This window comes from Hemibagrus wyckioides, linkage group LG15 (assembly GCF_019097595.1).
Source record: "Hemibagrus wyckioides isolate EC202008001 linkage group LG15, SWU_Hwy_1.0, whole genome shotgun sequence".
Lineage (NCBI taxonomy): Eukaryota > Metazoa > Chordata > Actinopteri > Siluriformes > Bagridae > Hemibagrus > Hemibagrus wyckioides.
The window spans coordinates 13,618,986-13,631,177 of NC_080724.1; the positions used below are offsets into that span (position 1 = coordinate 13,618,986).

Here is a 12,192-nt window from a genome sequence, read left to right on the forward strand (position 1 = left end):
GTGGGGAGCGAAGGCTGGACCGTGTGATCCGATCAAACAGATGAGTAACTGTTGCTCAAATTGCTGCAGACGTTAATGCTGGTTCTCATAGAAAGGTGTCAGAATACACAGTGCATCACAGTTTGTTGTGTATGGGGCGGCACAGGCCAGTCAGGGTGCCCATGCTGACCCCTGTGCACTGCTGAAAGTGCCAACAATGGGCACATGAGCATCAGAACTGGACCATGCAGCAATGGAAGAAGGTGGCCTGGTCTGATAAATCATGTTTTCTTTTACATCACATGGATGGCCAAGTGTGTGTACATCACTTACCTGAGGAACACATGGCACCAGGATGCACTATGGGAAGAAGGCAAGCCGGCAGAGGCAGTATCCTGCTTTGGGAAATGTTCTTCGGGAAAACCTTGTGTCCTGCCATCCATGTGGATGTTACTTTGTCATGTACCACCTACCTAAGCATTGTTGCAGACCATGTACACCCTTTCATGGAAACGGTATTCCCTGATGACTGTGGCCTCTTTCAGCAGGATAATGCACCGTGGCACAAAGCAAAAATGGTTCAGGAATGGTTTGATGAGCACAACACCTAGTTTGAGGTGTTGACTTGGCCTCCAAATTCCCCAGATTTCAATCCAATCAAGCATGTGTGGGATGTGCTGAACAAAGAAGTTCGATCCACGGAGGCCCCACCTCACATATTACAGTACTGCTAACATCTTGGTGCCAGAAACCACGGCAAACCTTCAGAGATCTAGTGGAGTCCATGCCTTGATGTGTCAGGGCTGTTTTGGCAGCAAAAGGGGGACCAACATAATATTAGGCAGGTGGTCTTAATGTTATGGCTGATCAGTGTATAATTAGAGAGTAACAATAGTAACAATAATAATTTTTCAATCTGCTATAAAAAAAGATAATTATTATTGATTATACAAAGGATAAATAATAATAATAATAATAATAATAATAATAATAATAATAATAATAATTTACAATCTGTTATTAAGAAGAAACTACACAAACTCTATACAAAACTCTCAAGATATAGAAATATAAAAAAAGTGATGAATGCAATGAAAAATTACTTCCTTTATTCAGGTACTTGTGTATTTTACATAAATCACTCCCTGCACTGAGTAAGAATAAATCTTTGTAACTCAAAGCTCAGCACTGATGATCAGGTGTGATGTTGTCGCTGGCCACCAGGTGGCGACAAAGACACATGTAGCAGAATGCATTATCGTGATAACACTTACACTGCTGCTACTACTAATACCGACATTAATACTAAAACTAATAATAATACAAGACACTACTACTGCTGCCGATATTCTGTACCGTGCAGCGTGTTTAGAGTTGTTCACACAGAGTGAAGAAGCTAGCGGTTCATTCCTTACAAAGTTTCCTCGAAGACTCTAAGATCCATGTTTCAGGGTTCAGAAAACCATTAAAGGTTCCTCCAGGGGGACAAACCGAGAAAGAAACTGAGGGACTGGGGATTTACAAACAACTCTCTACAGAATAACATGGAGTGACGCATACAGGGTGTTTACGCCTCTTATTCCAGCGCCTGCACTGTGGACTGGTCCATAGTGCTGGACCCGGACCTGTAGTGCACGAGACCGGGAGTAGAAGCTTCTGTCTCCTCCTATGTATTGCATTGACGTAGTGAGCAGCAGAAGCAGCAGCAGCAGGAGGAGGAGGAGTGTGTGTGTGCGTGTCTTTGGGAAGCAACCAGTGTGTGATGGAGGCTGCACCAACTGCGCGCGTGCCAATCGCACCCTCAACCCGAGGGGCGGAACTTCCGGGTTTAGGCAAGAAAAACAAAAAAAGCATAAAAAGTTGTCAGTAGTTTGGACGCTGCGGTAGTTTAGTGCGGTGACAGGAGGACTTTATTTACACACACACGCACGCGCGCCCGCTGGATTACAGCAGAGTCTCGCGCTTTCACACTCCTGCGCACGGATTCGGATGTGACTCGGTTTGGGGAAGAAACTTGGGGAAGGAACCTGGATGTGGTGTTTTTTGTTCAGTGGCTCGTCAAGAGAACTCGAGAAGAACATGACGGATTCGGATGTGGTGCAACACGGTTTGACTTTTTAACACACAGATTATCCGCAGAATCGCGTTTCTTCACGCGCTTCAGCTTTACACTCACCGTCACACGGAGCTTTCTCCTCCTCTTCCTCCCCCTTCTCCTCCTCCTCTTCTTCTTCATTAGCCTGGTTAGTGTTCCTGTTACAGATCTGTCCAGCCAAGTCACAACTTTGCGTTTATATTTTCACTCCTGTTTTTTTTTTTTTTGTTTTTTTTTTTACAAATTATTAAATCATTGTGGATGGGAGCGCGTGCCATAGTGCATGTGTGCGTGCATGTGTGTGCGAGCGCGAGCGCGTGCATAGCATTCCCGCACGTACTCTCTTAACAATAAGAAAGTTTCTGTCGAACAGACTTAAGGCTTCTTCAGTTTGTCCCATAAAGGTTTCCTGTAACAGAGGAAATGATTTAAACAGGACCTCTTAACAATACTAGAACCTTCTAAAGAACCCTGGTTTTTATAAAGCGTGCGTCCTATTGGCCCGTATTTTAGGCGACACTCTAGTGTTTACTGTGTAGTGTAGTAAATATGATATAACTGCTTTATAAACGCAGCATGACTTATTTTAGGAAGTTCCACATGGACAGGGAGTGAGTGTTTACACATACACACACACACACACCCTGTTATTAACCCGTATGTTGTGTGACTGTAGTGTTAATATTAACACACTGATCATGAGTAAGTGGTGAATATTTGCTGAGAGGGGACGCGCACTTTGACCTTAACAACTGTCTATAAACTCTCACTTAACGAACAGTTGATTAAATCAGTAATAAACAGAATAAATCTCGGTCGGTGTGTGTGTGTGTGTGTGTGTGTGTGTGTGTGTGTTTTAGAGAGAGAGAGATCAGAATGTGATGAGACCTATACAGATATAATTTTCTCTCTCACACACACACACTCACACACACACACACGTGGTACAGGATGAGTGGTGGTAAAAAGCGCAGCGGTTTCCAGATCACCAGCGTCACCTCAGATGTGGGAGAAAGCCCCGCCTCTAAAATCCCTGTCACACAGGATCTTAACGATTCACCTCCCCCACTTTGTGATGGGCCACGAAGAGACTCCGCCCATTCGAAGGACCAGACCACGCCCTCGACTATTGTACTGAACGGCCCTGCCTTTCTTCTTCACACGCTGAGCCCCACCCTTCTGACACAGCAGAGCTCCAGCCAACCAGCAACACCTGTTACTATGCGCAAACAGCGCTCGCTGGATCAGGCTGTCACTGGGGGCGGAGTCTCACGGTTCCGTGTGGTGCGACTGGGCCAGGGATTGGGTGAGCCGTACAAACGTGGACGCTGGACCTGTGTGGATGTGATGGAGCGAGAACCGGAGCTACACGGGGTACGCCGTGTGATGGACAGCATGAGACATGCCCACTCACTGGAATCTTTAGAGACTGTGGGATTGGGCAGGCCTGAGGGAGAGGGCGGAGTCACACTGAAGTCTCTAAAAGAGTTACGGGCTGGTCACATGGTACACTTGCAGGGCTCCACCCACCTGATGGCACACAGTGGCCCACCGTCACCCACCCACACAGAGACACACCTCCTGTCACCCCCACTACACACCCCGGACACACCCCGCACCCGCAAGATACCCCCACCTCTGCACCTCAACATGAGCGGGGCAAATAAAGTAAGACACACACACACATACACACACACTCTTCCACCTTTAAAAATAACTGAATTGTTTGTTTATGTTTTTGTTAGCTCCGTGCTACACGCTCCCAGCCGACCTCTCCTGGCCCCCCTGCGAGTCAAGATAGTTTGTTCCACCCATCGCTTACACCGATTCAGACCCCCTCAGCGCTTGCTTTGGCTCAGTCCATGTTTGGAGTGGGCGGGGCCTTTGGGCTGGTCAGTGATGAAAGGTAAATCTCATTACTGTGTGTATCATTTTATACCCATTGACCAAACGTCTCGAGTTACAGCTTTGTTTACCAAAAAAAATTGTTGGGTTTTATAATAAAAAGTTTAGATTACACGCTAATCAGATCATCTGTGTTTGAACATACATGTTTAATCAAATGAAACCAACCAATAGCATGGCTTCATAGGAAAACAAGTCTATATTATAGGAAGCAAAAGTCTGTTAGCCCCACCCCCAAGTACCATTAGTTTCTTTGGTTCCAAAGTTCCAGGTTCCTGGTGCAGAAAGTTCTGAATGAAGCCACTGTGAGGCACCCAACCTGAGGGCTTCAGCACTGACAGTACACTGGCCTAACACTTAAGCTTTCTAGGATCTATCACTCTCTCTTTCTCACACACACACACATACACACACACAGACAGATAGACAGATAGACCGTTAGTATAAGACCACACCCTGGAGTGTTTCAGACTCCACCAGACATGTGCAGACATCAACCTGTTACACCAGTCTGAGCTTTACGTCCATCTGTGTGTGTGTGTGTGTGTGTGTGTGTGAGAGAGTGTGTGAGAGAGAGAGAGAGAGAGAGAAAGTGTGTGTTTTACATATTATGTTATTTACGTTGTTACCATGGTGTTATGATTGTGGTTTCAGACAGCTCTTTTCTCAACTCTGTACTCTGAGTGTATTTCTCTCTCTCTCTCTCTCTCTCTCTCTCTCTCTCATTCTCTCTCTCTCTTTCTCTCTCTCATTCTCTTTCTCAATCTCATTCTCTCTCTCTCTTTCTCGCTCATTCTCTTTCTCTCTCATTCTCTTTTTCTCTATTTCGCTCTCTCTCTCTCTCTGTGATTGTCTATATTTAGGTCACACTGCTGGAGGCCATTAGAGCTTCACACCAGTCTGACGCCTGTCACACTGTCTGGCCAAATACCACACACGCACGCACACACACACACACACTGTCTCTCTCTGTCTCTCTCTCTCTCCCATTTCTCTGAATGTTCAGTTGCTTCCTCATGTTTTTTTTCCTATTTTTTTTTTACACCAGTAAATCAGTGCTAGCTAATATATAATGTAACGACATGCTGTAGGCTCAGAGAAGTGCTAGTGTGAGCAGAATACACACAACCACATGTAGAAATGGAAGGCACTATTTTAAGCACATTGCAGTGATGTACGAGATTTTTGTGCAGGAAATAGGTGTGAGTGTACGTGTATGTGTGTGAGTGTGTTTGTGTAAGGCGTGAATGTAAAGGTGAGTGTTTGATAGAAAAGGCTCGGCTTCACTGGAGTTGACGAGGGTTTACAGCCACCTCATGTGAAGGTGTGTGTGTGTCTGTGACATGTAGTAACTCATGCGAACTGTATCTAGAACATTTGTCATGACCTAATACTAGATGTTTGAGGATCAGCTCAGTGTGATCAGGTGACGTGATGGAGATCAGGCGTGAGATTAAAGGTTGTGTGACTGTATTCTGTTTTTTAAAGAGAAAAGTACAGGAAATACTGTGTCGTTGTTTATTGGTCAGTAAGACGATCACTGGTGTTGTTTCCAGATTTTGCTCTCAGTGTGTGTGTGTGTGTGTGTGTGTTTGTGTGTATTATACTGTTAAACTGGAGTACATGGAATAGAGGCTCTATTCATAAGGAAAGAGGGAGGTGTGTGTGTGTGTATAATGATGGCAGTGTTTTTTATAGTCTTCAACTCTTTATATAAAAATGATGTAATCTATCAAGACTTCAGACAGCACTTGATTGACAGGGTTGTGGGCAGGGCTTAGACACATGGCCAAATTAAAGGACTATTGTAACTCACCATGATTGTGTGTGTGTGTGTGTGGGCAGTGGAATGTTAGGAGACTCATATGTATTGCGCATGGAGCTGACACTCCTGATTGGTGGAGATGGAGTGTGGGAGGAGAATGGAATGAAAGAGTGCCAGTGTTGGCCTATCACAGTCGAGGTCTGTTGAGGCGTGTGTGTGTGTGTTTGTGTGTATGTGTGTGTGTATGTTGTTATTACTACAATGTCCCTACAGTAACACATGGAGAAAGGGAGACAGGGATGCATGTCGGTGTTTATTACGGGATTATGTGAGGATTATGTGGAGATTGCGATCGGAATGGCGGGATTAGAGCTGCAACATGGTCTTAAGCGAGTCTGAGGAGAAAGGAAAGTCTTGTGATGAAGATTTATTGGATGTTGATCTCTGCAATCAAATGAAGCTTAAAGAGAAGGAGGAGGGAGCACAAGTCCAGAGTTTTGGAATAAATTATGATGTAATAAATTTCTGGTCCAGGATCTGGATGGCTGACCGTCTGTTTTTCCAGCACACGTTTGATGACATCATCTAATTTTTCCAGAACTTTCAGCAGGACAGGAGTTGAACAGCTCAACACAGCTTTTGGATTTCTGTCTCTCTCTCTCTGCTTAGATTGTGATTTGTTCCTGGTTCCCACTTATCTCACATCTCAGACCCTCAATACACACTGGTTCTCTGCAGAGTGTTTCTTTGTGTGTGTGTGTGTGTGTACTTGATGTGGGTTTTGAAAGAAAGTGACCAAAAAACCAGAATATCGAGTCAGGAGGTTGTAGTTGCTCTCTAAACTAACTGTTATTGTAACTTCCTGTTGATGTAACTTCCTGTTGCCCGGTGTGTGTGTGTGACTCACTGAGCTGTTTCCTGCCATGTTTGGTAGCGTTAAAAAGATGGTGTCTGCATTTGAGACAAGAAAACAATCCCGTCCACCACCTCCATCCCTCTCTTCACTCTGTTCCTCCTCCCAAAATCCCTCCCACAACCAACAGAGCCCATCCTTTTCCACCACACCCAGTCCAGTTCTAAAAACACTCCCCTGTCTGTCCACCACACCTGAGCCCGTCTCCTCTCAGACCTCAAGACATGCCCCCTCGTCTTGTACGCTTTCACATCTGGTTATGAGTGAGAGATGCCATGATCCTGATAGAGAGATGCAGGATGTTGTGTTGAGAAGAGGTCAAGAAGGGCGGAGGATTCCACGTGTCAGGCTGCGTGATTCTTGGCCAGTAGGAAAGCTCGACTGCTTTGAACGGAACTTCCTCTCATTTGTCACAGTAGAAACAAAAGAACCAATCAGCTGTTCCAAATGTCCTCCAGAATTTAATAGAAGTAGACTGAGACCCATACACTGCAAATCCACCTCCATCACAGAACTCAACACCACCTCCACCACAGGACTCAACACCACCTCCACCACAGGGCTCAACACCACCTCCACCACAGGGCTCAACACCACCTCCACCACAAGGCTTAACACCACCTCAACCACAGGACTCAACACCACCTCCACCACAGGGCTTAACACCACCTCAACCACAGGACTCATCACCAACCCCACCAAAGGGCTCAACACCACCTCCACCACAGGGCTCAACACCAACTCCACCAAAGGGCTCAACACCACCTCCACCACAGGGCTCAACACCAACTCCACCAAAGGGCTCAACACCACCTCCACCACAGGACTCAACGCTACCTCCACCACAGGGCTCAATGCCACCTCCACCACAGGACTCAACACCACCTCCACCACAGGACTCAACACCACCTCCACCACAGGACTCAACACCACCTCCACCACAGGACTCATCACCACCTCCACCATAGGGCTTAATACCACCTCCACCACAGGGCTCATCACCACCTCCACCACAGGGCTCAACGCCACCTCCACCACAGGGCTCAACACCACCTCCACCACAAGACATCACTCCACCATAGGGACTAATGTTAGCTCTACTGTAAGCACTACTGCTAAGGTCACTGGAGGAACTTACAGTCGTTTAACTAGAGAGACCAGTTCTAAGTTGACCATAGAGGCTAATGCTAATGCTAACTCACCGTTGTCTCTTGGATGTCATCATCCGGTTCTTGTTTCTGGTGCTAATAAAAGCTCATTTGAACCTCCTGGAGTTCCTGTCTATCCAAAACAAGTGATTCTGGGTAATGCTGCTGCTGGAACCCTGAGTGGGGAGAGGGGCCAGGGAAAGGGCAATGCAGTCCAACACCAGTTAGGACTCCGTCCCTCTGACACCACCTTTTTCACCCTGCTGCTGCTCTTACGCAGGTAAAAGAGGATGTCCAGGTTTACTAAATGGCCATTAGCATTGTACTCTGGGGTGCTGTTTCAAAGACAGGGTTCTGTATGTGTGTGTGTGTGTGTGTACATGTGTATATGTGTGTGTGTGTGTGTGTGTTTGTATCTCATTCATCAGAAAGGTTCAGGTTTCTTGTACATTACCTGGAAACAATAATAGTACATGGTTTTACTTTTCCAGAGGAGTGTGTAATGGTTTTAAAATACGTGTGTGTGTGTGTTAACATTCTTCCTGTATTCCTGTAGTGGGTCCAGTAACAGCATGATTGCCATAGACAACAAGATTGAGCAAGCCATGGTGAGTAAGACTTTGTGTGTGTGTGTGTGTGTGTGTGTGTGTGTGCGCGTGTGGGTTTGCGTTTATGTGTACGTGTTTGTGTATGTGTTTGTGTGTACATGTGTGTACGTGTATGTGTGTGTGTAAAACAGTAGAACTATAAAAGAGGAACAATACGATGCATTCAGGTGGAAATTGTAGGTTTGTGTTTATACACACATACAGTTACAGTGAGAGGAAATGAGACAGAACCATCCAGGAGATCAAAATGTCCCTCAGATTTGTTGGTAAATTTTGGAAACTTAGACTGTGTAAATTACTGTGTGTGTGTGTGTATGTGTGTGAGCAGGACCTGGTGAAGGCACACCTGATGCTGGCTGTAAGGGAGGAGGTGGAGGTTCTGAGGGAACAGATAAAGGAGCTCTTAGAGAGAAACGCTCAACTGGAGAGAGAGAACTACATCCTCCGAGCTCTCAGGGAGAACCAGTGACATGCCCAGAACCCAGTTCTTCATTGGAAATGTGGTCTTCAGCATCATGGGAAATGTGGTCCTTTCTGCCTGGGGTCTGATCTGAAATCTGAGGGTCCAGAGAAGTTTTCAACAACAGACAATAAATATAAAAAAAGGGCTTGAATTAAGGATGTAAAAGAATTTTAGATTGTGACACACAGTGGTTGTAAACAGATTGATGCTAATCCATTAATAGTGTTAAAATCATTGACACTGAATTATGTATGTTTATTTATAGTGTTATGACGAGTATGTGTGTGTGTACGAGAGAGAGAGTGTGTGTGTGTGTGTTAGAGAGAAAGAGAGAGAGTGTGTGTGTGTGTGTGTGTGTGAGAGAGAGAGAGAGAGAGAGAATAGTGAGCTTTGTTTTTATAATAATGTATTGGTCCATGGTTATGACTGTTTGAGGTGGATGATGTGTTTGTTGGGATTAACGAACAGGTTTCTGTACGAACATGACTGTAATATGTCTAATAAATAATCTCATTGCTTCTTTAATGGTTACATTTTCTCTTTTATATATCTGTGTGTGTGTACTATGAGTACTTTATCTACACACTTTGTAGGACACAAAGCTCTCACATGGACACCGTGTCCCACTGTGAGTTTTATGATTTTTTTGTGAATTTAGTGAAAGGAAAGCCAGATAACCATATTCATTATTTACAATATGCTAAAAACGCCTCTGTTGGGGGTGGGGGGGGGGCTGCAGTAAATACAACAAATATACAACAAATATTATATAAAAGTAAAATAACACCAAACTTACTCGGTTGTCCCCACTAGAAATAAAAAAAGAAATCTATTGTGAGCTTTACTTACCTATTGTTTCTTCTCCGGAGTAATTCCACACTCCACCACTAGGCGGCTCTTCAGGATCAGGTGTAGATTTACGTGTCTGTTGCTCTTCTTTCTTCAGTATACTGCAGCAAGGTTATAGCTGCAGCAGGTTTGTTGGACACGTGTAGATATTGCCGGTTAATATGTAAACATCAGAATTTATTAAAATAATATATTTAAATAAAACAATCAGGGCATAAAATTAGGTTCAGTTAGGTGATCGGCGCATGCGCAGACGCTCGCCGCTGAACCCGGAAGTGCAGTCTGAGTATGTGTTTGTGTTGTGTAGTGTTGTGGAGGGAGTTTTGAAAAACAGTTTGAATTTTCTTTACACAAGAACACTTTTACGCTTTTTCATCGTTAACAACCAGGGAATAGTGTTTCATACCGAGAAGGAGGGTAAGGTAAGGTTAATAACATTAAATGTTTGAGAAGCGGATTTAAGCTGACCGTTACTGACCGTAACTACAGAACAAATGTGTTTAATAAAAGTGTTCACTGTGTCTGGAAGGACTCCAGTATTCAGCCTTTACGGTTTCATAATCCTAAACTATGTAGTCAATTTATGTTTTTTATCATATAGGCAAGATTTTTTATTTATTTTCTGAGGTTTAACACTGTTAATGCACAGGGAACCGAGTCATTTTAAACGATTCGTTCAAGTGAACTGAAAGATTCGGTTCATCCGCATTAACGTCTTGCAAACTATTGTTATACATCCTTTATTCTAACTCTTAAACTCACCTGAATGAATCATCAGTAAGACTCACAACAGAATTGCTTGAGGAAAAGAGCAGTAAATCTGTTGTGTGTGTTTCAGGTGAAGAACATGGAGAGTGCTCTGATGCAAATGATTCCGCCCCCGCTCCCTCTAAGCCCCGCCCCCGTACCCCTCCAGTGTCCAGAACTGGACCTGTCACTTACACTGACCCCAGAGAGACCGGGACACCCAGCAGGAGCTCTGAAGAAAGGAAAAACACAGACACGGCCACGGCAGGTCAGAGGTTATTGTCATGGAAACACTGTAACAAGCCATTGAAATGAATTGTGTATATTTATTTAAAATAATGATGATGATGTCAAGGTACGTTTCGCTGTGAGTCCTGACTCCTCCTTCGACCATTCTCCTGTTACCATGGAAATGACACAACATCACAGTAACCAATCAGCTGCTAAGAAACAACACACTAAAGGAAAACAAGGTGACACACACTCTCATTCACACTTCTGTGTGTGTGTGTGTGTGTGTGTGTGTGAGTGAGAGCACTAACGGTGCTGTACTATATGAAAGGTCCACACACAGGGGAACAGGGGGGCGTGTCTGCTGATAGTGATGGACAGCTGACAGAAGGGGCGGAGCTAAACACTACACTAGCCCTGAAGGCAGAGTTACAAAAGCTGGAGGAGGCAGAGTTTAACTCCCAAAAGGCCATACAGGAAAGACTGCAGAACTCCACTACTGTGCAGGAGTGTGTCAGAACCCGAACAGCTGAGGGTAAAAAACACACACACACACACAAACACAAACAGAGTTATTATTCAGACTGTATAATCTGTCCTGCTCTCTCTCAGGTCTGAATTTTCCACGCTCTCATCATCTCTATCGCGCTCTTGTCAGCGTCAGTCTGTCACATGACGAGCTCATCTCTGAGGCCTTGCGTGATAGGCCAGCCTTAGCCCCGCCCACAACCTGCCACCACATAAAGGTGTGCACAAATGACATATTTACATATATTTACATACATTATAGAAATGACTTTATATTAGATACATTAACAGATTATTACTGCAGTAGTTACATTAGACAACCATCAAATTATTAATCAGTAATGTTTTTATTATACTAATAAAATGTTTTGTAGAATGATATATAAGTATATAATATATATGTGTGTTTGTGTGTGTTAGTCCCGGTCACCTCCAGCAGAAGGTCCTGACCCGCTTTTCTTCTACGAACCTAACTGCGTTGTCAGGGAAACGCCCCTGTTGCCAGGCAACCACATCCCTTTACCCCATCCACGTCCAGCCCCCAGACCTGCTCACATGACCTTTCACCTACTTCAGAGACACAGACAGTGGGAGGCATGAGCTCAGTTAACTGGGCATTTGTCACTTCCTGTGGGCGGAGTCTTTTTTATCCACTGTGTGTTTGAAATGACCAATGTCTAGAAGTTCTTTGATTAATAAATGTTTGTGTGGAGATATGGCTGTTTGGTATCACTTCTTGGGAATTCATGACAACGTCAGAAAACTCTGACATTACACACACACACAGCAGGAGATGTTGCTGCTACTGATTCACTCACTGGTCCAGTCAGTCAGCTACAGGATCGTGTGTGTTTGTGTTGATTTGTAGTCCACTGTGAGGACCAAATGTCCTGATAATGCTAGAAATTCCTGACTGTTTTGACCTTATGATGACTTTTTGGACATAACACTTTTTTCAGTT

The 12,192-nt window shown here is 44.5% G+C and overlaps 2 protein-coding genes across 5 annotated transcripts; both read left to right on the forward strand.

Moving 5' to 3' along the window:
* Positions 1-1,716: 1,716 nt before the first annotated feature.
* On the forward strand, positions 1,717-9,361 carry zgc:153012 (uncharacterized protein LOC777626 homolog). 2 transcript variants are annotated; one of them, XM_058409963.1, is made up of 4 exons: positions 1,717-3,742; positions 3,820-3,980; positions 8,362-8,413; positions 8,742-9,338. In XM_058409963.1, exons 1-4 carry the CDS (start codon positions 3,026-3,028, stop codon positions 8,880-8,882), a joined length of 1,071 nt encoding a protein of 356 aa, XP_058265946.1. In that variant the 5' UTR covers positions 1,717-3,025; the 3' UTR covers positions 8,883-9,338. The 2 variants fall into 2 exon arrangements, with proteins under 2 accessions (XP_058265946.1, XP_058265945.1); XM_058409962.1 differs by lacking the exons at positions 1,717-3,742; positions 3,820-3,980 and adding an exon at positions 3,987-8,085 and having other exon boundaries at positions 8,742-9,361.
* Positions 9,362-9,906: 545 nt separating this feature from the next.
* ppp1r35 (protein phosphatase 1, regulatory subunit 35) lies at positions 9,907-11,838 on the forward strand. Of its 3 annotated transcripts, none has more exons than XM_058409344.1 (6): positions 9,907-10,011; positions 10,564-10,740; positions 10,828-10,945; positions 11,035-11,238; positions 11,316-11,449; positions 11,652-11,838. In XM_058409344.1, the coding sequence occupies exons 2-6, from the start codon at positions 10,573-10,575 to the stop codon at positions 11,829-11,831; spliced, it is 804 nt and encodes a 267-aa protein (XP_058265327.1). In that variant the 5' UTR covers positions 9,907-10,011; positions 10,564-10,572; the 3' UTR covers positions 11,832-11,838. The 3 variants fall into 3 exon arrangements, with proteins under 3 accessions (XP_058265327.1, XP_058265329.1, XP_058265328.1); XM_058409346.1 differs by having other exon boundaries at positions 10,006-10,142; XM_058409345.1 differs by lacking the exon at positions 9,907-10,011 and adding an exon at positions 10,016-10,147.
* The last annotated feature ends 354 nt before the right edge of the window (positions 11,839-12,192 follow it).